The 24,275-nt window shown below is 43.9% G+C and overlaps 1 protein-coding gene across 2 annotated transcripts; it reads right to left on the reverse strand.

Annotated features, from left to right (window-relative positions):
• Positions 1–321: 321 nt before the first annotated feature.
• Positions 322–6,238, reverse strand: LOC137325492 (regulator of G-protein signaling 21-like). 2 transcript variants are annotated; one of them, XM_067990650.1, is made up of 5 exons: positions 6,027–6,238; positions 4,875–4,970; positions 3,558–3,619; positions 3,008–3,174; positions 322–999 (listed from the first exon to the last, which is right to left on the reverse strand). In XM_067990650.1, exons 1-5 carry the CDS (start codon positions 6,140–6,142, stop codon positions 742–744), a joined length of 699 nt encoding a protein of 232 aa, XP_067846751.1. In that variant the 5' UTR covers positions 6,143–6,238; the 3' UTR covers positions 322–741. The 2 variants fall into 2 exon arrangements, with proteins under 2 accessions (XP_067846751.1, XP_067846752.1); XM_067990651.1 differs by lacking the exon at positions 4,875–4,970 and having other exon boundaries at positions 6,027–6,237.
• Between the last annotated feature and the right edge of the window lie 18,037 nt (positions 6,239–24,275).

A 24,275-nucleotide genomic window follows, 5' to 3' on the forward strand; every position in this document is an offset into this window, starting at 1 on the left:
CATTCACTTCAGTACTGGCGGGATGCCTGGGGACGCCCAATTTTTCCGCAGGCCAGTGCTCACTTCCCGCCCACTTCCTGCCTCTTCCAGGCAGGATGTCGGCGGTGGTATGTTAGTGAGGCCTGCTGCAGCCTCATTCTGCCGCGGGCGGGCGGGCAGGCAGGCAATTAACGCAGCAGCGCGATTTACCTCCAGAAACCTGAAATCGTGCTTTACCACAGATCGTGAAACTGGTCATTTTAAGCACACCAGAAAATGTTCAGAATAGAGTTTTCTAAAAAGGGGAATGGGTTAACACCATGAATAAGGGTAACATCAACGTCATTAAAAATGATTTTGCATTTATTGAAAACTAATTACATCAGACTATTGACTCTTTTATCCAACACAACAAAAGGTTTGTTCTGAATCATGCACACACACACACGGGATCCAGCAAAAGAGCATGGTATAGTACAAATATTAAATATGTTATCATGACAAAAACAGAATAATTTACGCGCGTAGGTTTTAAGATTTACAAATGTGTTATTTATCAGTAGTATCTTGAAAACTTAAAACAGTGCATTTTTTTTTAAAATAGTACTGCCATTCATTAAAATGTCCTTTGAATCATCCAGCAGAGAGAAAAAAAAATCAGGTCCTCCCAGGTAAGTTCGGGGGGGTGGAGAAAGGAAGCTTGATTCCAACAAGACATCAAAAATATAGTGTCTTAAAAAAAAAAATCACTTTTCCACCCATTTAAAGCCAGGCAGTGAAGTCTGCCTGTGTTTGAAGGAGACCAGCTGATGTAAAGGAATGGGATCGTCGTCTGTGCCCATTATTCTCAACCTGCGTCTGCTTTAACAAATCTCTGTAGAGTTGCGACTTGAGGAACCTGGGGTAAGAGTCCTTCTCCATCAGGAGGTGCACTTTCCTCTGTGCCAAGTCGAAACAGGAGAGAGTAGGTTGTAGTACATTCTTCTTGGTCACCTCTTTAGTATGAAAATCAATGTTCACCTTTTTAAAAAAAAATCAGAAAGCCAATTTGTATTTTTGCAGCACTGAGGTAAAAGTTGATCCAGTTACATTTATGGCCACTATATGTATGCAGCACACTAAAATGTTTGACTAGTACCACTTCACATTGCATCAGGCTTACAAGAAATTCTGCTTAAAGAGGTCACACGAATGATGGTTAGAACAACGCAATTTTTATTTTCTCATAACTAGATATAAAGTCTGGTCTTCACCACAACTCATTCTCATCATTTCCTGTCGTGTTTGCAACTTCTGCATTCGCCAATGTCTCCACCACAAAAACAACGCAATTGACTGGTCTCTGTTCTGGCCTTTTTTTTAAAAAAAAGAGGCATTTTTTTAAATCTCCTTTCGGCAGAGTTGCTATGATCTGGAATGCACTGCCTGAAAAGGTGGTGAAAGCAGATTCAATAGTAACTTTCAAAAAGGGAATTGGATAAATACTTGGAAAGGAAATGTTTGCAGGGCTACAGGGAATGAGCAGGGGTGTGGGACTAATTGGACAGCTCTTTCAAAAGAGCCGGCACAGGCATGACGGGCCGAATGGCCTCCTTCTGTGCTGTGAGATTCTATGAATGTATTACAGTGCCTTGAACAATCACCAAGAAATTTGGCAGGATGCAAGTCGAAGCCTTGCAGAGAGAAGCTCTTCTACAGTGAGCTTTTGATCTTTATTATGCCATTGTAGGGAGAAGCCAAACAGAAGCTAGGTCCTTTCTCACACGGATTGAGGGAGCACAGCCCTGAGACTGTTTCCCACATTTAATACTAGCTAGTTTTAAAGCAAGGACCTTGGAGGCCTGAGAGCAAGCTCTTGCATCCTACCAAATTTCTTGTTTAGTATTTTGTTTCAATTCTGCTACTTGGCACAATAGAGGACACTCCAAACATTGCAAAGCATCATTTTGGAAAGCCCTAGTCCAGGTGATTGTTCAAGATACTGTAATATATTCATAGAATCTTACAGCACAGGAGGAGGCCATTTGGCCCATCGTGCCTGTGCCGGCTCTTTTGAAAGAGCTGTCCAATTAGACCCGCACTCCTGCTCGTTCCCCGTAGCCCTGCAAACATTTCCTTTCTAAGTATTTATCCAACTCCTGTTTGAAAGATATTATTGAATCTGCTTTCACCACCTTTTCAGGCAGTGAATTCCAACTTGCTGCGTAAAAAAAATGTCTCCTCATCTCCGCCTGGTTCTTTTGCCAATTGTCGTAAATCTGTGTTATCAACAAGATAGGTAAATGAACCCATTACAAAAGCACACAATGGGCATGATTTTAGCTGGGAACCGGGAACCCGGCCCTTCTTTAGATATTCGCATGGGGAACCCGGAAGCTAAACGAGTGCGTCGCAATCTGCGATCGCAACTCAACTGAAGGTGAGTATTAGTGCTTCTGGGTTTCCCATGCCCCAGACAGCCAGATTGACAGGCTCCCTGCCTGTCGGAAGGGAATGGAGCCGCAAATCAGAGAGGGGAGCGGGACAGAGAGAGATCATGGACCCTGGACGAAATCGGTGGTGGGGGGGGGGGGGGTCCAGCATCGGCTGATCACGAGGTCATGTCGCACCAGGGAAGCTTGTTGGGCCTGGAAAAAGCACTCCTGCTCCTCCTGGCTCACAAGTAGTGCAAAAAAGGCACTCACCTCATGGATCTGGCCCTTCCCACCTCGTGAATCAAAGCGATGGGAAACCTGAACACGTAAGGTTAAAATTGTTTTTCTTTTGTAATACACAAAAACTTAAGTACCTCAACTATTGCAGTGAGGTACATTGCCCCTTTAAGTTTCGACCTGCCAGCTTTAAGTGGGGACAGTACCTCCAAGTGTCTATTGCACGCGTGCATCCAAACATGCCTGGGTCAAACCCAAAAGTGGGCGCGTTGGAGATGGGATGCAGTCCTGCTCCAAAAATCAACTATTTTTACTGCTGACCCGCCCCCAACCCACCCGTTCTTGGTGGTTAAAATTACCCCTAGTGTGTCCCTTACCTCTTTTGGAGCATCAGTTTCTATGAAATATGAATAGATTTTCTTTGCTTTGGAGGCCAGTTTTGCAAGTGACTTGGTTTTCTTGTAGTCTTCACAGGCCATCCAGAATTCGATGTTCTCTTCACTGTATTCTGACTGTAGGAAAGCTCGAAAGAGACTCAAACCAGCTTTAAGAAAAAAGAGAGCATGTCTGACTGTGAATATCAATTCAACAACTAGTTAGTTATTGCAGTTTAAAAGACAACTTCATAAATGAGATATTCTGCCAAGATTCTGTGGCTAAAAATTTAAGGTGCACGATTAAATCTCATGCATTTTAGAATGGACCCACAATACAATTATGAACTGCAGGTCACGTATATACTGAAATTCATGTGAATTTGCAATGCACAGCAGAACCAAGTAAATTGACAATTGAAAACATTATGCAAGATATTAACTCTAACCATTATATCTCTGTCTGTTGGTAATTAATTCAAGTCAGTCATTGGTTTGCCGTACTTCCATATTTTGTTGCTTTACTCAGAGTTAAAAAGTAAGTAATACTTACATTTATGCCCTAGAAGTTTGTCTAGAGATTCACCCCATTGCAAAGGCTCATCAAGAGATGTACTAGAAGGAGAAAAAAAATCACTTTAAAAAAAAATCTTAATTCATCAAAAAGAACAAGTGACAAGAATGATTAACGGGGTGAAAAATATTGCTGTTTTGCTGGTGCATAAAATTATTTTCAGCATTTCACTTCAGCAAATTCATTGATGCAATGGAAAGTTTCCTTGAATTTTGCATGCTGCAAAAAGAAAACTCAGAGCTGCAACCTGCCTCTCCCACGGATGCCACAAAAACTAATTTTGCAGCAATACAAAAAAGTGGTTGACACTTTGGTGTTTACTTGCTGCAGTAGCAGCTGACCAACTAGTCTTTCTTCTGTTGTTTATAGCACCCATCTTCAAAGCTAGGTCTGCACGCTTAACTGTGTATCAGTAATAGCTCTGAGTGGTCAGGGGATGGGAGAAAGCCACAGGCTCTTAATTCATACCGAGCAAAACAAATATTTTTAAAAGCCCACTGACCCCACTGACCCCATTTTTAATTCTGAGTTATTCTTTCATCCTAAACCATTTGATACTGTAGAGATATGCACACTTAAGCTTTGAGATAATAGGAACAAAAGTTATTTCGGTTCCTATTATTTAGATTTTGCAATGTGTACATTTATATAAACATGTTCTGGGGTCCTTACAGACACAGGAGGTTCTTAAAATTATGAAGGGGTTCGATAGGGTAAATGTAGAGGTGTTTCCACTAGTGGAGAAGTGCAAAATTAGGGGCCATAAACATAAGATAGTCACTAATAAATCCAATAAAGGAGTTCAGGAGAAACTTCAATACTCAGAGTGGTGAGAATGTGGAGCTCGCTACCACAAGGAGTAGTTGAGGCAAATAGCTTAGATGCATTTAAGGGGAAGCTAGATAAGTAGATGAGGGAGAAATGAATAGAAGGATATTCTGATAAAGTGAGATTAAATAGGATGGGAGGAGGCTTGTGTGGAGCATAAACACTAGTATAGGCCAGTTGGGCCAAATGGGCTGTTTCTGTGCTGTAAAATTCTATGTAATTCATTAAGTCTGCTGTTAACATATAGTGACAGGAAGACAGACTCTTCAGATTTTAAAATTAAACACAAAACACAAGTACACCACAATCTCTTACAAGTAAGATTTTCAAACTTCTTTTACAAATTTGATCATTTAACTATGTTCAAAAGTTATCCTATGAATTTGTACCAATATCAATTACTTAAGATTTGATCAATAGTTACAGCCACCTTATGGTTTGAAAACCTAGCACTTTGGCAGGACTCACTTTGTTTTTTCAGGTTTATTGGGGGGTGGGATGAAGATTTCATATGATTCTGCCTTCTGCAGGAGGAGGCTTAACCGATTCCGTTTGTCCTTAAGTCTACAAAATACAAAGTTGATCAATTATATTAGAAAAGACCAATCAAGCAACAGCCTGGAAACAAAAGAGTAATATCGGGTGGGGTGTAAAACCAGTGTTCCACCCGATCCCATGGGTCTCCCGCCCGGCGAGTTAGGTTAGAATTACCCTCCCTCCCCCCCCCCCCCCAATAATTCTGACCCAGAATCTTTACATAGAATTTGCAACACAGAAACAGGCCATTCGGCCCAACTGGTCTATGCTGGTGTTTATGCTCCACACAAGCCTCCTCCCTCCCTACTTCATCTAACCCTTTCAGCATACCCTTCTACTCCTTTCTCCTTCATGTGTTTATCTTAATGCATCTATGTTATTCGCCTCAACTACTCCTTGTGGTAGCAAGTTCCACATTCTCACCACTCTGAGTATTGAAGTTTCTCCTGAATTCCCTAATAGATTTATTAGTGACTATCTTATATTTATGACCCCAAGTTTTGGAATCTTCATTGTAACACTGAGCCACATCTGTAGAATACAAGCCCTCTTCACTCCTTCAACTTATCTAAACCCATGTGTCTGTTTGCAGCAGCATCTATTGCTAGTTTTACTTACAGATAACTAACATAACAATCTTAATTGGCAAAATGAGTTGGAGATTTAGTTTCTAAATTGTGCTTTGATAAATTACAAAGCATTTTCTAAACACTTCGGTTTAAAACAAAAAACAACTTTCGGTGTAGATCCTGGTCTTAAATTGCACATCAATGAAACAGATGCGGAATATTGCTGTCAATTTATTATTAAAAATAAATTGTTTTCTAGCTCACGCTTCACAATAGCATTTAAATAATACACTGCACTAAATTCCTTCAAATAGAGACATGCGCTATTCATTTCAATCTAGACTGCGCCAACTATCTTCTGATGCTCATGAGTTTACAATGAGACTACATTTAAATAATTTTAGATACACATCCTTCCAATAAAACAAGTTTAGAACAAGAGGGAAACCAATGCTGCTGCCTCAGGCATGTCTCAGACGATACAACATTAAAGGCACCTCTTCCACTACATTACCTGTTTTTATTCTCTCTCTTTTCCCCTTGATTATCCTGTTTGGTGATCCTGTAGTAAGGCTCCTCTTTAGGAGCTAACAGGTTAAGCTGTGGGAAGAGGAATAGTACAGTCTGCATGGTTCCACGAATGTCGGGCAGATCCTGCTAATCCGAAATCACTTCTCTGATGCCCAGGTTGTGAGTATGTAGTTACCTCCACTTGAAACAGATTTAAGAAGCTATGATCCAGATGACTTTGTAAAAGCTTATTGGCTGTTGAGTGTTTGGACCCACCCAGTTCAATGACCTGTGATAGAGGAAATCGGCTGCGCGGTATGGTTACAGAGAACCTCCATCTAATAGCTGCTAACCTTCGATTTATGACAAACCACATGCAGCATTTAGACACTTCGCGTCTGACGTCAAGAGACAGGAGTTAAAAATATTGGCAAAGACTAGTTCTACCGCGAATTGGTTATCGATAACGATCGACGTAAATAAACGAGCCCCAGTACTGTGCAGTCGTGAGAGACTCCTTGTTTTATTATTGAACTGGTGTATGACCTGTTTTTACTGGACAGGAGGCTTTTTGCAAATGTTTTGCCTGTATAGTATTTCTCTCCTTGGGTTTTTGCTGAAAGATAGGTTAGACACCTCATCAGCTCTTTTTGCAACTTCTGCTGGAGAGCTGGAGGAAGCAGGAAGCAGACATTGGGGGAGCGTTTCAGTTGTGGTTCCCTTAATGTCTCAATATGATTCAGACAAGACAACTTGTCTGGCACAGCAGTTCTAGCTGTGAGAGTACAAGTGCGTTACTGTGACATTTTTAAGTGTATTTTCTCCTTGTATAGGCTAACTTTGGGTGGATTGTTACATTTTATGTGTTTCTGTAAACACCATTTGTGTACATCACTTTGATACCACGTTTTGAAAAGATGATAGCATCCGTTTATCATCTCCATACAACAATAACAAAATTACATGCAATACAGGACTATATGTGATTTGTGCATCCAAAGCAAGATTGCTTTCACATAGCAAGCAGTGTTTCACCTGCTGCTCAAGCGCAGTTTTGCTTTGTGTAGTTTGGCTTGACCACATTCAGATGAGGCTATTTCAAGCATTAGAAGACTCCCACCTGCACCTGTGAGAATGAACATTCACCACAACAAGGCTGTGGACTCTGGTCTGTTACCAGTAACAAGGAAGGGACACCAATTTAGATGAACTCTTGAGTTCCTACGGGTGTCAGTGTGGACTTGGCAATTAAACAACTCATTTCTGTACAGCAATAAGAAAAGGACCTAGATCCATGCAGTGTCCACTTCACAGTCCAACAGAGGAACAGGAGTAGGCCATTCAGCCCCTCGAGCCTGATCCGTCCCTTCAATTAGATCATGGCTGATCTGTATCTTAACTCTTTCCAACCGCCTTGGTTCTGTAACCCTTAATACACTTGCCTAAAATAAATCTATCAATCTCAGTTTTGAAATTTTCAATTAACCCCTGGCCTCAACAGCTTTTGGGGGGAAGAGAGTTCCAGATTCCACTACCCTTTGTGTGGAGAGGTGCTTTCTGACACCCCTGAACGGCCTAGCTCTAATTTTAAGGTTATGCCCCCTTGTTCCAAGACTAGGGGTCATAATTATAAAATAGTCGCTAATAAATCCGATAGAGAATTCAGGAGAAACTTCTTTACCCAGAGAGTGGTTAGAATGTGGAACTCGCTACCACGAGGAGTAGTTGAGGCAAATAGCATAGATGCATTTAAGGGGAACCTTGATAAGCACATGAGGGAGAAAGGAATAGAAGGATGCACCCTTGCATCAGAAACAGGGAAACCTAAGTAAGGGCTCCATTTTCCTGATGGCCATCCAGTAGCCCTATCCCCGAGGGGAAAAAATAGAAAGGACTTGCATTTATAAAGCCTCTTATGTACTCAGGATATACCAAAGCACTCCACAACCAATGAATTACTTTTTTGAAGTGTAGGCAGTTACATAGGTGAATGTAGCAGCCAATTTAAATGAAATGGATGGCCGGTTACTCTGATTGGTGTTGTGATTGATGGCTAGTACATCACAAAATTCCTTGCTCTTCAGAAAGTGTCGTGTGATCTTTATTCTCGCCTTGCATCAGAGGAACAGGAAGGTAGGTCCTGGTACCTCTGACAATGTAGCACTCAGTAATTGCCAGATGAAAAAACACCCTGGTCCATCTAGTTCACCTTCTATTATCCTGGTAGTCACATGCTACAATGATAATAGAGTTGTTGACTTATCATAGCAATCAGTCTCTATCAATTAGTCTACAACAGACCCAGACATGAGGTGAGGAAAACCCCAGTGGTGGAGATCTTTGGAAACCATAGGTCCAAAGTCACCTGTTCCTCACAAGTATGTTATACTTACCCATAGGTCATTCACCTGACGAAGGGGATAATCTCTGAAAGCTTGTGATTTTAAAATAAATTTGTTGGACTATAACCTGGTGTTGTAAGATTCCTTACATTTGTCCACCCCAGTCCATCACCGGCATCTCCACACCATAGGTCATGTCTCAAATTACCCATATACTGTATCCCAAAATGTTATTTTCTGAAAGAAATCTATCTAATTTGCATTTGAATGAATCAATACTAACTGCTTCCACTGTCTCCCCAGGGAACCTGTTCCATAGATTGACCACTCGCTCACTGAAATGATGTTTCCGCAGATTAGTTTTGAAATTACCCCCCTTCAAGAACAGGTCGTGTCCCCTGGTTCTATTGTTCTGGACAGGGTGAAATAGCTTGTCATAGTCTACATTATGTAGTCCCTTTAGAATCCTAAAAACAGCAGTCACATCACTGCTCAACCTTCTCTTTTCCAGTGAGAACATGCCCAATTTACGTAATCGCTCCTCATAATTGAATCCTTCCATCCCCTCAATCATTCTGGTCGCTCTTTGCTGTATTCTTTCAATACCTGAAATATTCTTATGTGGACTAGACCTGTACGCAGTGTTCTAAATGCGGTCGTACCAATGATTAGTGGCAGGATTACCTCATTATTTTAGCTCAATATCGACCTTTTAATACATCCCAACATTTGATTTGCTTTGCTCACTGCCACTGAGTATTGTTGCGATAGCTTCAATTTATTGTTAGTTAGGACCCCTCAGAACTGATCTGAATGTCAGCCTACATTATGCTTTCATGTCATGTGAGGATCAAGTTTGACCATGGTACTCTCCTTCCCCATGCTCAACAGCCCACTGACAATCACCATGTATGCTCACACATGGCTAATGGCCACTTGAAGGGTGGCTGGTGCTCAAAGCACTGTAGGACAGCATGAATCAGCAAATTCAGAAGAGGAGAAAACTAGGAAGGGGAAAAAAATTGAAATGATACAATTACACATTTTTTTTGAGGTGACACAAAACCTATAAACCCGATGCCTTTGTATCTGCCTATAACAGAGACTGCCAGTGACCCTAAGATCTCATCAGTGGGAATGTTTATGTACTGCTGCATGTTCCAATTAGAAGCCTGAACAGATCCATGCAGTTCCTGGTTTTCTCAACATGTCAAAGCTGAGTTTACTATTCTGTCATGAATATGGTGGATGAACCAGTAAGAAACTTAAGCACAAAATCTAGGCTGACACTCTAGTGCAGTACAGGGGGAGTGCCACACTGTCGGAAGTGCCGTCTTTCAGATGAGACGTTAAACTGAGGCCCTGTCTGCCGTCTCAGGTGGATGTAAAAGATCCCACGGCACTATTTGAAGAAGAGCAGGGGATTTCTCCCCAGTGGCCTGGCCAATATTTATCCCTCAACCAACATCGAAAATAAATTGTCTGGTCATTATCACATTGCTGATAGTGGGACCTTGCTGCACCCAAATTGGCTGCCATGTTTCCCTACATTACAACAGTGACTACACTTTAAAAGTACTTCATTGGCAGTAAAGTGCTTTGGGACGTCCTGAGGTCGTGAAAAGCTCTATATAAATGCAAGTTATTTCTTTATGTGAAAGAGTGGAAGGACTAAAGAGAATCTGTAAAAATAACAGTGAGTGGATGGGGGTGATTTTCAACTGGAGAACAAATTGGGCGGACGGTGGACGTGTGTGTACTATGTCCGTCCGATGGCTAAACGAGAGGCCCAAACCATTTTCATGGTTTCATCAGGTGAGCTGCCAGCACTTTGGTGGGGTGGGGTGGGGTGGGTGGTAGGTGAGAATCCGACGGCTAATCTGTGGCCCGAAAGTCGGAGAGCGGCCTCAATTTGGGTGGGGGAGCAACTGGACAGACAGCAGTGGTCCTGAAGATTTTTGTGGGGCCAGGAGGAGCATTCATGTAAAAAAAAAATTTGGGGCTGTTTTCTGAGTGACTTCCAGAGGTCCCGTTATGGACCATTAGTTAGGCCGCTTAACGGCTGGCGCCCTTAGATGGAGTGTGTGTGGTGCATGTGCCGCCCATTGGCACTGGGGTGCTACGACCGGTGGGGGACCCTGTTTTACATATGTTAATAAGGCTCCGACCTGTTTTGGGTGGAGGTGCTAACCAACCATTCCAAGACCCATCTGAAAATTGCGTAGGGTGAGTCTTGGGCGGTCAATAGGCCAGGGATTTTTTTTTTCAATTTTTAACTGTAGACCATTTAATTTTCCAGTACAATCAGGGCAGGCAGCAGTTGAAAATCACCCCCAATATCTTTTACGTGTTCTGATTAAAGCAAACAATTCAACATAATATGAGTCATCTGAAAGGAGAATTAGAAATGATACATGTTTGGTCAGCTGACTTAGTAGAACCTAACGCTTCAGAATGTTTTGTACGTGCCTACTTTGTGCTGTGTGTATTAAATGAAGAACACCAGCAGACAGGAACAAAGTAGACGTATAACTTCCGCCCTATCAGTTAACAAAATCAAGCCGTTGCAGCTTTGCCCATTTGGCTCTTTAAGCAATAAAGTTCCTCTGAAGTCCCCCAGTGCTGTTTTACTGTCAGCCACTTAGATTGGGCCTAACCACAAATTAACCAGAAGAACCGGTCTTTCTTAAACATTCATGGTTTTGGAAATACACAGCCAAAGCAAAAAAAAGATGTTACCTTTATTTTGACCACAAATACATTAGAAAAGCTCATTAGAATTCCCCATCTCTGGTATGTAAAAGGACTGCTGAAGAAGCAATGTCAGTGTGTTGGGGGAGTTTTGGGGGTGCAATCAGTTCCTCGAACTGTCAAACTAACCTCCTGTGATAATTCCACTCCGTTTCCACCAAATTGACGGGCAAGCTTTTTTTATTCATTCATGGGATCTGGCCGGCACTGGCCACCCTAGCATTTATTGCCCATCCCTAATTGCCCTTGAGAAGGTGGTGGTGAACCGCCTTCTTGAACCGCTGCAGTCCGTGTGGCGAAGGTTCTCCCACAGTGCTGTTAGGTAGGGAGTTCCAGGATGTTGACCCAGTAATGATGAAGGAACAGCGATATATTTCCAAGTCAGGAAGGGGAACGTGTAGGTGGTGTTGTTCCCATGCGCCTGCTGCCCTTGTCCTTCTAGGTGGTAGAGGTTGGGGGTTTGGGAAATGCTATTGAAGAAACCTTGGCGAGTTGCTACAGTGCATCCTGTGGATGGTACACACTGTAGCCACGGTGCGCCGTTGGTGGAGGGAGTAAATGTTTAAGGTGGTGGATGCGGTGCCAATCAAGCGGGCTGCTTTGTCCTGGATGGTGTCGAGCTTCTTGAGTGCTGTTGGAGCTGCACTCATCCAGGCAAGTGGAGAGTATTCCATCACATGCCTGAGTTGTGCCTTGTAGATGGTGGGAAAGCTTTGGGGAGTCAGGAGGTGAGTCACACTGGCTGTACAAGAACTCCTATTTTTGTTGTTGGGATTTAAGGAAAGCTTCAAAATCTGTTAGTGCAATTTCTGGTAGAATCAAAGGAACATAGGAACAGGAGTAGGCCATTCAGCCCCTTGAGCCTGTTCCGCCATTCAATGAGATCATGGCTGATCTGTATCCTAAATCTATCCACCTGTCTTGGCTCCATACCCCCTTGGCAAACAAAAATCTATTGATCTCAGATTTAAAATTATTAATCAAGCTAGCATCGACTGCTTTTTGTGGGAGAGTGTTCCACACTTCCACCACCCTTTGTGTGAAGAAGTATTTCCTAACTTCTCTCCTGAATGGCCTGGCTCTGATTTTAAAGTTATGTCCTCTTGATCTAGACTTCCCCACCAGTGGAAAAAGTTTCTCTCTATCTATCCTATCAATTCCTTTCAAAATCCTAAAAACCTCAATTAATTCACCCCTTAACCTTCTCTATTCCAGGGAATACAAGCCTAATTTATGCAATCTCTCCTCATAATGTAACCCTTGGAGCCTTGGTAACATTCTGGTGCATCTGCACTGTACTCCTTCCAAGGCCAGTATATCCTTTCTAAGGTGCAATGCCCAGAACTGTACACAGTACTCCAGATGTGGCCTGACCAGGGCTTTGTATAGCTGTAGCAAAACTTCCTGCCCTTTATATTCTAGCCCTATGATTACAAAGGCTAACACTCTATTAGCCTTTTTGATTATTTTTTGTACCTGACTACTACATTTTAGTGATCTGTGTACATGGACCCCTAAATCTCTTTGGATCTCTACTGTTCCTAACTTTTCACCATTTAAAAAATACTCGGATGTATCCTTTTTTGGTCCAAAATGGATGACCTCACACTTACAGCACAGATGGAGGCCATTCGGCCCATCGTGCCTGTGCCGGCTCTTTGAAAGAGCTATCCAATCAGTCCCACTCCCCCACTCTATCCCCAAATGTTTTCCTTTTCAAGTATTTATCCAATTCCCTTTTGAAAGTTACTATTGAATCTGCTTCCAACACCCTTTCAGGAGGTGCATTCCAGATCATAACAACTCGCTGCGTAAAAAAAGTCTTCCTCATCTCCACCGCCCCCCAGTTCTTTTGGTAAAGTACCTTACAGTACAATTTAAAGGGCAATGGTCACAATTTGGAGGAAGGGAAAGTGATCCAAAAGAGCTATGCATCACAATGATGTCATGCACAAGTGATGTAATGATGCAGTGTTTACATCCAACAAACAGGGATTCGATTTTCCTGTCTTTAATGCCCCATGAGTGCCTATTGATAGGGCATGATGGATCAGATAAAAGACCCCTTTTCACTTAGCATGAACTTCAGCTAGGCTGAACGACACAAAGGAAGCCCGAAACAAGTAAGAGCTTCAACATGATTGGCAAATGACTTATGGTTGGTGAACCGACAATTGAAACAGATATTAAGATTTCTGAGAATTTTGATGACAGAAATGATCAAAATATAATAATGGGCAAACAATTTATGCTACGAAGAGCTGGAGAGCTGGCAAGCTTCTTCCATCTTCTTGCCTTCTCTTAGAGAAGCAAGTGAATCAAGTCTTGTTTGCTCAAGCAAAGCAATCTTACCTTTTTCCCCATTGGACAACTGGCAGCATCATGGGAGGACTGGGCAATTTCATCCGAGTGTCAGGATTCCCAAAAGTTCAGGGAGATGTATATTGCACCCATGTGCTCCATTGCACCCATGTGCTCCATTGCACCCATGTGCTCCATTGCACAATGTGGTCCATTGCACAATGCCACAACCTACATGAATTGGAAGGGATGCCACTCATTTGCAGCTATCAGCACTAGATTATGAAAGTAAGTCAGTACTCACAAGTTCATGGATGATACAAAGATTTGTACGGTTGTTAGAACCTTAAATGAGAAAAATTGATTACAAGTTGATCTAGATGGGATGGGGGAATAGGCCCGCATCTGGCAGATGTCACTTAATATAGATAAATGTAGTGTTACACATGTTGGTAGGGTTAACGCCAGGCATGTGTACACTACGTCCTGTCCGTCATTTTCATATATTCCTATGTTCCCAGGCAGCTGTCACAATGCCTTCCATTTAAGGCATTCCCCCATCCCACCATAAATTGACAGACAGCAACAGATCTTAGGGCGGCTCCGGGCCAATCTGGAGCTGTGGCTCATTACGCCACTGTTATATACCTGTAAGGAGTCGTACAACACCAGGTTATAGTCCAACAGCATTATTTAAAATCACAAGCTTTCGGAGCTTTGCTCCTTCATCAGGTGAGTGAGGGTTCCATAAAGGCACAGCATATATAGTCAGAGAACAATGCCTGATGATTACAGATAATCTTTCCAACTGCCATTTATCACAGCAATCAGAGAGATAATCACAGCAATCAAAGGAGTGGATGGTGTTCAGACAGGTTAGTCAGGGAAACATTACATCCAAGAATACTGAATACACAAGGGGTCAGATCACAAAGACAGAAAGAGAGAGAGAGAGACCAGAAAGGCAGAGAGAGAGAGAGAGAATGACCAGTTGTATTAAAAACAGATAACTTTTTTTCGCTGGTGGGGTTACATGTAGCGTGACATGAACCCAAGATCCCGGTTGAGGCCGTCCTCATGGGTGTGGAACTTGGCTATCAATTTCTGCTCGACGATTTTGCGTTGTCGTGTGTCTCGAAGGCCGCCTTGGAGAACGCTTACCCGAAGATCGGAGGCTGAATGTCCTTGACTGCTGAAGTGTTCCCCGACTGGGAGGGAACCCTCCTGTTCTCTGACTATATATGCTGTACCTTTATAGAGTGAGGTGCTGAGGTGCCCGTCTTTGATGGGCCAGTTTAAGGCTCTACTGCAACTGTGTGGGCAGCTTACATTGAGTTGCATTGAGTTACACTGAGTCTACAGCATGGAAATAGGCCATTTGGTCCAACTGGTCTATGCCAGCGTTTATGCTCCACACGAGCCTCCTCCCTCCGGACTTAATCTACCCCTATCATCATATCCTTCTATTCGTTTCTCCCTCATGTGCTTATTCAGCTTCCCCTTAAATGCATCTATGCTATTTGCCTCAACTGCTCCTTGTGGTAACGCGTTCCACATTCTTACCACTCTATGGGTAAAGAAATTTCTCCTGAATTCCCTATTGGATTTATTAGCGATTATTTTATAATGATGACCTCTAGTTTTGGACTCCCCCACAAGTGGAAACATTTTCTCTACATCCACCCTATCAAAACCTTTCATCATCTTAAAGACCTCTGTCAGGTCACCCCTCAGCCTTCTCTTTTCTAGAGAAAAGAGCCCCAGCCTGCTTAGTCTTTCCTAATAAGGATACCCTCTCAGTTCTGGTAAAATCCTTGTGAATCTTTTTTGCACCTTTTCGAATATCTCTATATCCTTTTCATAATATAGAGATCAGAACTGTGCACAGTACTCCAAGGTTACATACAAGTTTAGCCTAACTTCTCTGCTTTTCATTTCTATCCCTCTAGAAATGGATACATGTGCAGCCATCAGAAGGGATTGGCCAGGGTGTTGCCATCCTGAGAGACAACATCATCACCCATTTCCATTCCATTCCCTGTTGCTGGGCTCTGCCACACTATGGCTACCGTTCACCATGAGAGCAGAACGAATAGCATCAGTGAGACCAGGTAATTCGGAAATCCTTAGAAAATCCTATAAAAAGGCTGTTAGGGAAAGACAAAGTCAGCAGCATCCCAGATAGGTGAGATGAGAAACCTGTAGGCAAGGGATTAGCACAAAAGGGGACACTGCTTTCTAACTGCATTACCCTAGAGAAGAATAGGTTAACAAACCTGTAGTTCCTACCAGAACTGTGGAAGCCTACTACGAACATGCAAACATATGAAATTGACGGAAAGGAAAAGACCAGCTGGTCCATCAAGCCTGCCCCACACACCAAGGTGGCTGGAACATCATGACTAAACACTTTCTCCCTCCCACCCTCCTCCTCCACACCCCCACTGTCATGTAATCTCCTGCGGGAGGCAAAAAAAGAGTAAAAACCAGGGCCAATAAGGGAACAAACATTCTGCAAAATTTCTCTCCGACCCCACCTCAGGCGATCGGAACCAGTCCAGGAGATCACATGGACCAAGTGTTATCTATAAAGATATTTACCTTCTAAATAAAGACACTTACCTTCTAATATTGAATCATATAGCACAAAAAGATATTCTTGTTCATTGCAATCCAGCTTAATTTATGTACAGTTCATTTTTTTTTGTTCTTTATCATTGTTAATAAATCAATGGCTTTTGTACATTGTTATACCAATGGGAAAACACTGCACCATCCAGTCAGGCTCATCCAAACAAACATTTTTCTCCTTGCCTGTTTTGTCCTCCTTCTCTCGTGAGGCAGTCACTTACACTGCTATAATTATACTTTGAGTACCTCACCCTAGTGATGTTTGTTCACTCGTTAGCCTATTCAACCATGGTGGGGGGACAGACCGGAGCTGACCCCAATCCTGTCCTCATCTGACATCCACACTTTCCAGCAGGGATCACCGGATACTGATGGAAACTTTGGCCGATTTTTCCCAACCCCCAACGGTCAAGGACACAAAGATAACTGGTGTGCCCTCACCAACAACCTGGCCGAGTTTGCCGGACTCCGCACGCACCAAATATTGACAATGGGATTTTCCCTTATGGCTCAGTAACATACCTTGCTGGGCATTTATTCTGAATCTTCAGGGGAAGAGCAAGACAAAGGTTAGTAGGCATTTCCAAAGTAATTAATCTCTGCATTTACATACTTATTGATGGTCTAGGTTACATACTGAAGTTTTGTTGCGTGGGGGAGCGAAATAAAAATTGGTGCAGTTGCATCTTGCTCTGAAGCAACTGTGTCTCCCGTTGGCTCGTATCCCTGTGCATCGCAGAAGTGCAGAGAAGTCTGTGAATCACCCACTCAGCTGAAGGAGGATGTGTGTAGGCAAGAACCTTTGAGATGGAAAATCAGGGGAAAATGTGAATGAAAGCAAAAGGGACCAAAGCAAAGGGGAGTGGATAGTGGGTGGAACAAGAGACATGAAGATTGAAGGTAGATAACCTAGCTGGGAAAAAACCCAGTTCGAAGGATTCGAAATTATACCTTCATAGAGCGGACCAAAAGATAAAATGTAGGCAACAGGAAGTTTAGATTACATACATATATTCACCACTGCTAAGTTTCCTTTTTTTAATTACTGTATAAAATTGCCAATACCAAGATGTTATTTTGCTGAAATTAACCGATTGAGAACACATGGCTGATTGATAAACAATCTGTAGGTCTGTTCTGCAAAAAAAGAGGTGTAGCAGGTGAAGAAAATTGAAAAGATTAAAGAGAGCCTGCAATAGGCTGAGGGAGTGGAAGTACCAACAGAAAGAAATGTTGGTGCATTGGGTAATGGATTAAGATCAAATTGTGCCTATTAAATTATATTTTCTGATTTAATTTGTGGCAGAAATATGATTGTGGTACTGATTACCATAGTATTGATTATGTACCACAATACCTGATTCAACAGGTATTAATTAGTAATTGCATTAAAGTCAAACAATTGCTGTCTTTCAGAATCTGATTAAAATAATTCTGCTTTTGTTTCTCATTTTCATTTGCACTTATCTCAGATTGTAATCTCATTCACATTGACTATTGTACTGTCACATTACCAGATATTGCTGTACTTTGAATCTTAATTTTTTAAAATGATGTTGTTTCGTACTCTGTGTTTCTGTTGCACTGATGGTACTTGTATGTTTGTAAAGAAAAATGTTATAAAGACATAACATGAAAAGTAGTTGATCAGAATTCTGTAATTGAGGGGGTATTGAGTGTTTAACTGGTACAGTCCCTTCAGGAGAGGCTGACTGTGCTTCTCTTTAGATTGTAGTGATTAGTTATTAAACCGCCTTGTGGTGGAATTTCCACATTGGCGAAATTTGCTGACTAAGGGCACCGCATTACTTTTCCAATCTGGTTGACTGCCACGCTAATTGTTCTCGCATAGAATTTCCCTACTTTACAACTGTAGCTGCACTTCAAAAAGTACTTAATTAACTGCGAAGGGCTTTGGGACGTCTCGGGGTCATGAAAGGCGCTATAGAAATGCAGGTTCTTTCTTTCTTTAGAATGTGTGAGAGCTTAACAGTTATTGGTCAACTTCACGTTAAAGGCATTATAATAAATCCTTGCATGAAATCTCTTTTTCACGCAATGCCCTCCGCCTGCCCATATTTAGTGGACATTAAAGGCCAGTCACATCTTTCGCTTTTAGGGTGTGCTTGCTTAAACAGCTGTATATTTGGTTGCAGCAATAGAAATTGACAAAAATGAATATTGCATTGAGAGCCCCTCTTCTTGACATGATAGAAGAGGATGAAAGAAGGGATGTGAGCGAAATTATCTTGCACAAGATACATACTGCCCACACTTGTCATTACGCACAGCCGTGTTTACAGAGCCAGGCACAGCTACCTGGGAATGTCCACAGACAACTGTCTTTTGCAGGGCTTAAGTTCTTCAGGGTGGCAGTGGGAGAGTTGTACTATCTGCTGTGAGACTGACCTATAGACAACCTTAACCGCATGGGCGGCGCTGCTAGTGGCAGTCAGTGTCACCAGTGCCCTAAGCTTTTATGCCTCTGGATCCTTCCAAGTTACCAGGGGGGACATCTGAAATATAGATCAGTACACAATGCACAGGTACATCAAGCAGCTCATTGATGTTTTGTTCACCAGGACAAACACTCTGTTTCCCAAAAGAAAAGGAACAGCAGAATGACGGGGCACTGCAATTCTTTCCGCAAAGTACAGGATGCTACTGATGGCACCCTGTATGCCCTCTAACTGCAACTCTATGGCATTCATAAACCACAGCAGGTTTCACTCGATTGATGTTCAGGTATCAGTAACCAGATACACAAGATTACGTGCGCTTAGGCAGGGTTCATAATTCTTTTATTTTAAAGCAATCTTTTTTGCCTGGTTTATTTGTAGGAGAAAGAGAAGGCTGAGGCCATAGTCTGCGGCCTTGGTTAATGACACCCTTGCCAGAGCCACAGACAGAAGATGATGCAGGTATAATGAGGTCCATGCAGCTACCAGAGTGATAATAGAACATACAATTGGCATCTCAAATCAGTACTCAAGATGCCTCAACAGTTCAGGGACTGTCCTGCACCACAGTCCTGTTAAAGTATCTAAGTTGTCCACCTCCCTACATCTCTTTCCTCCTTTAAGACAGTTCTTAAAACCTCTTTGACCAAACCTTTGGCCACCTGACCTAATATCTCCTTATATGGCTCAGTGTCAAATTTTGTTTGATAACGCTACCGTGCAATGCCTTGGGACGTTTTACTACGTTAGAGGCACTATATAAATGCAAGTAGTAGTAGTAGTAGTTGTTGTTGTTGTATACCTTTACAATCTCGAGACCTAAAAAGGGAGGAGGCCTACCCACAATCAAGGCTGAATCAGGACGCTGAATATGTTGGTGCTGAAACACTTTTGCAGGAGGGAGACGAAGACTCCAAGATTGCCTTTATTATTAATTTTATCAATTGATTGACCAATAATACAGGTAAGCCTAGAAACTGCTGTCGGTATTAGCCTTTGCACTGCCAGCAAATGTGCGCTAGAAAGTGGCTAGTCTGTTTTAGTGCACGATTCCAGCCCAGTTGCCTAAAGCATTGAAGGTGTTGTATGCTATTGCACCTGAGCCTTGCTGTTGTGCTCATTGCTTCCCCTGGATTACTGCTGATATCAATTCCAGCCTTCACACCCTGCACGTGCAGTATGTTCCTAATGCCCATATGAATATAGACGTCGCTGTTGAGGCAGTTGTCAGGATTCTACAAGGAACTTCTGCTTAACTGAATTTCTACTGCCAGAAAGTTCACAACGATGGGGATTGCTTTCAGTGCTTCTCTGCGCTTGACTTACTGGAGGAGGGCGTGAAGGGGTAGAAACAGACTGGGCAAATGCCACCAAAGGCATATTATTTGGACCAGCGATGGTGTTACTCACTGTATCCACAGGCCTGTTTATCTGGCAATAACTGAAGAGGTTGAGATTTAGCAGGGAGTTAATTGCAGTCCTGAGGAAGGAGGAGGCATCTGTCAGCATCATAAATCCAACATTCAAAGGGTGCAACAAAATTATGAATAAGAATACATTAAATACTTCAAGCACATCAGCCATCCAGCCCACACCCAATTCTACAACTAGACCCATGGACCAAAAGTGGCACGGAGACTCATAACCAAAAAAGTGTGAGAGGCTGTGCAATCTGCTTTACACCAGCTGCCCAATCACATACCTTTGGTTCACAGTACGCGAGTAGGCTTGATGTAGATGGAGGTGCTCGAAATATAAATCAGCTGCACACACTGACCTACCATTCTACCTCACAGCTGTACACACTGACCTACCATTCTACCTCACAGCTGCACACACTGACCTACCACGCTGCCCCACAGCTGCACACACTGACTGACCATTCTACCTCACAGCTGTACACACTGACCTACCATTCTACCTCACAGCTGTACACACTGACCTACCATTCTACCTCACAGCTGTACACACTGACCTACCATTCTACCTCACAGCTGTACACACTGACTTACCATTCTACCTCACAGCTGTACACACTGACCTACCATTCTACCTCACAGCTGCACACACTGACCTACCACGCTGCCCCACAGCTGCACACAGTGACCTACCACGCTGCCCCACAGCTGCACACACTGACCTACCACGTTGCCCCACAGCTGCACACACTGACCTATCATGTTGTCCCACAGCTGCACACACTGACCTACCACGTTGCCCCACAGCTGCACACACTGACCTACCACGTTGCCCCACAGCTGCACACACTGACCTACCACGTTGCCCCACAGCTGCACACAGTGACCTACCACGCTGCCCCACAGCTGCACACACTGACCTATCATGTTGCCCCACAGCTGCACACACTGACCTACCTTGCTGCCCCACAGCTGCACACACTGACCTACCACGTTGCCCCACAGCTGCACACACTGACCTATCATGTTGCCCCACAGCTGCACACACTGACCTATCATGTTGCCCCACAGCTGCACACACTGACCTACCACGTTGCCCCACAGCTGCACACACTGACTTATCATGTTGCCCCACAGCTGCACACACTGACCTATCATGTTGCCCCACAGCTGCACACACTGACCTACCACGTTGCCCCACAGCTGCACACACTGACCTATCATGTTGCCCCACAGCTGCACACACTGACCTATCATGTTGCCCCACAGCTGCACACACTGACCTACCACGTTGCCCCACAGCTGCACACACTGACCTATCATGTTGCCCCACAGCTGCACACAGTGACCTACCTTGCTGCCCCACAGCTGCACACACTGACCTACCACGTTGCCCCACAGCTGCACACACTGACCTATCATGTTGCCCCACAGCTGCACACAGTGACCTACCTTGCTGCCCCACAGCTGCACACACTGACCTACCACGTTGCCCCACAGCTGCACACACTGACCTATCATGTTGCCCCACAGCTGCACACACTGACCTACCACGCTGCCCCACAACTGCCAGCAAGAGCTCCTCGAGAACCAGTCTGGAAGGATTGTGGGAACAGCCTAGAGAACTGCTGTGGCTGATTGGTCACTTCAATCAAAGACTAATTCATGGAGGTTTCTTCCAGGACTCAAGATTCATCAAATTATAAAATGTATCCACAGCATAATTTACATTTACAAATTATTTGTGCTATTAACTAGCAATTCCTAGCCTGCTACTTGTGGTTTCAATTCTCCCCCTGATTTTCAGCAGGCTATGAGCTTTTTTATTTACAATGTAAAATATTGTATAATTTGTTTTTATCAAATATACATTTTTCTCATTATTTCTGCATTCATTTCTTATTTTCCACAATAGCCATTTCATACTAAAAATAAAAAGTGCAGGGATCACATTGGGAGATGGATCTATGCTCAGTTTCTGGAATGTTCTGGCATTTGCAGCATTCTTTTATCTTCTGAATAACGACATCTTTAACATATCCATGGACAAGGTGACTTGCCTGTGACAGATAATTCATAAAACAGTTGGATGCAGCGACTACAAATGTCATGTTTGGTACTGTCCTTGCAAGTCTTACTCATCCATTTGATGTGGAGATGCCGGTGATGGACTGGGGTGGACAAATGTAAGGAATCTTACAACACCAGGTTATGGTCCAACAATTTTATTTTAAAATCACAAGCTTTCGGAGATTATCCCCTTCGTCAGGTGATTATCCCCTTCGTCATATCTTATATTAGGCTGGGAAACCATCATACCAATCAAAAGGTGTCGTTGGTGTTCAGACAGCTTAACCACGGAAAACAGTAGGTCCCAGTATGCTGAATACACATTGTGTCAAATTACACAGATAGAGAGAGAGAGAGAATATTAAAAACAGATAACTTTTTTTTCCCCTTGCTGGTGGGGTTACGTGTAGCATGACATGAACCCAAGATCCCGATTGAGGCCGTCCTCATGGGTGCGGAACTTGGCAATCAATTTCTGCTCGACGATTTTGCGTTGTCGTGTGTCTCGAAGGCCGCCTTGGAGAACGCTTACCCGAAGATCGGTGGCTGAATGTCCTTGACTGCTAAAGTGTTCCCCGACTGGTAGGGAACCCTCCTGTCTGGCGATTGTTGCGCGGTGTCCGTTCATCTGTTGTCGAAGTGTCTGCATGGTCTCGCCAATGTACCATGCTCCGGGGCATCCTTTCCTGCAACGTATGAGGTAGACAACGTTGGCCGAGTCACAGGAGTATGAACCATGTACCTGGTGGGTGGTGTCCTCTCGTGTGATGGTGGTATCCGTGTCGATGATCTGGCATGTCTTGCAGAGGTTGCCGTGGCAGGGTTGCGTGGTGTCGTGGACGCTGTTCTCCTGAAAGCTGGGTAATTTGCTGCGAACGACGGTCTGTTTGAGGTTGGGTGGCTGTTTGAAGGCGAGTAGTGGAGGCGTGGGGATGGCCTTAGCGAGGTGCTCGTCGTCATCGATGACAAGTTGAAGGCTGCGGAGAACATGGCGTAGTTTCTCCGCTCCGGGGAAGTACTGGACGACGAAGGGTACTCTGTTGGTTGCGTCCCGTGTTTGTCTTCTGAGGAGGTCTATGCGATTCTTCGCTGTGGCCCGTCGGAACTGTCGATCGACCAGTCGAGCGTCATATCCCGTTCTTACCAGGGCGTCTTTCAGTGTCTGTAGGTGTCCATCGCGTTCCTCCTCGTCTGAGCAGACCCTGTGTATTCGCAGGGCCTGTCCATAGGGGATGGCCTCTTTGACGTGGTTGGGGTGGAAGCTGGAAAAGTGGAGCATCGTGAGGTTGTCCGTGGGCTTGCGGTAGAGTGAGGTGCTGAGGTGCCCGTCTTTGATGGAGATTTGTGTGTCCAAGAAAGAAACTGATTCTGAGGAGTAGTCCATGGTGAGTTTGATGGTGGGATGGAACTTGTTGATGTTATCGTGTCGTCTCTTCAGTGATTCTTCGCCGTGGGTCCGACAGAGGGATCCGCGGTACAGCAACCGAAGAAGAAAGAGTCAAACTTGACCCCTCCGGAGGGTCGCTGCCCTAAGCTTGACATGTATGCTCAAGCTGTCAGGAGATGCGTCAATGCCAGATTCATCAGCCGCACTCACAAGACAGTCCAGAATGTCACCCGAGCACAACGCAACGCCATCAACGCTCTCAAGACCAACCGCAACATCGTCATCAAACCAGCGGACAAAGGAGGAGCCATTGTCATACAGAACAGAACGGACTATTGCAAAGAAGCATACCGACAACTGGACAACCAGGAACACTACAGACAGTTACCCGCAGATCCGACCAAAGAACACACCCACCAGCTCAACAAACTGATCAAGACCTTCGATCCAGACCTTCAAAGCATCCTACGTGCTCTCATCCCACGTACTCCCCGCGTGGGAGACTTCTACTGCCTCCCAAAGATACACAAAGCCAACACACCCGGATGTCCTATCGTATCAGGCAACGGAACCCTGTGTGAGAACCTCTCTGGATACGTCGAGGGCATCCTGAAACCCATCGTACAGGGAACCCCCAGCTTCTGTCGCGACACTACAGACTTCCTACAAAAACTCAGCACCCACGGACCAGTTGAACCAGGAACACTTCTCACCACGATGGACGTCTCGGCACTCTACACCAGTATCCCCCACGATGACGGCATCGCTGCAACAGCATCAATACTCAACACCAACAACAGCCAATCTCCAGACGCCATCCTACAACTCATCTGCTTCATCCTGGATCACAATGTCTTCACCTTCAATAACCAGTTCTTTACCCAAACACACGGA

Source organism: Heptranchias perlo, chromosome 9, assembly GCF_035084215.1.
Source record: "Heptranchias perlo isolate sHepPer1 chromosome 9, sHepPer1.hap1, whole genome shotgun sequence".
In the NCBI taxonomy this organism is placed as follows: Eukaryota; Metazoa; Chordata; class Chondrichthyes; order Hexanchiformes; family Hexanchidae; genus Heptranchias; species Heptranchias perlo.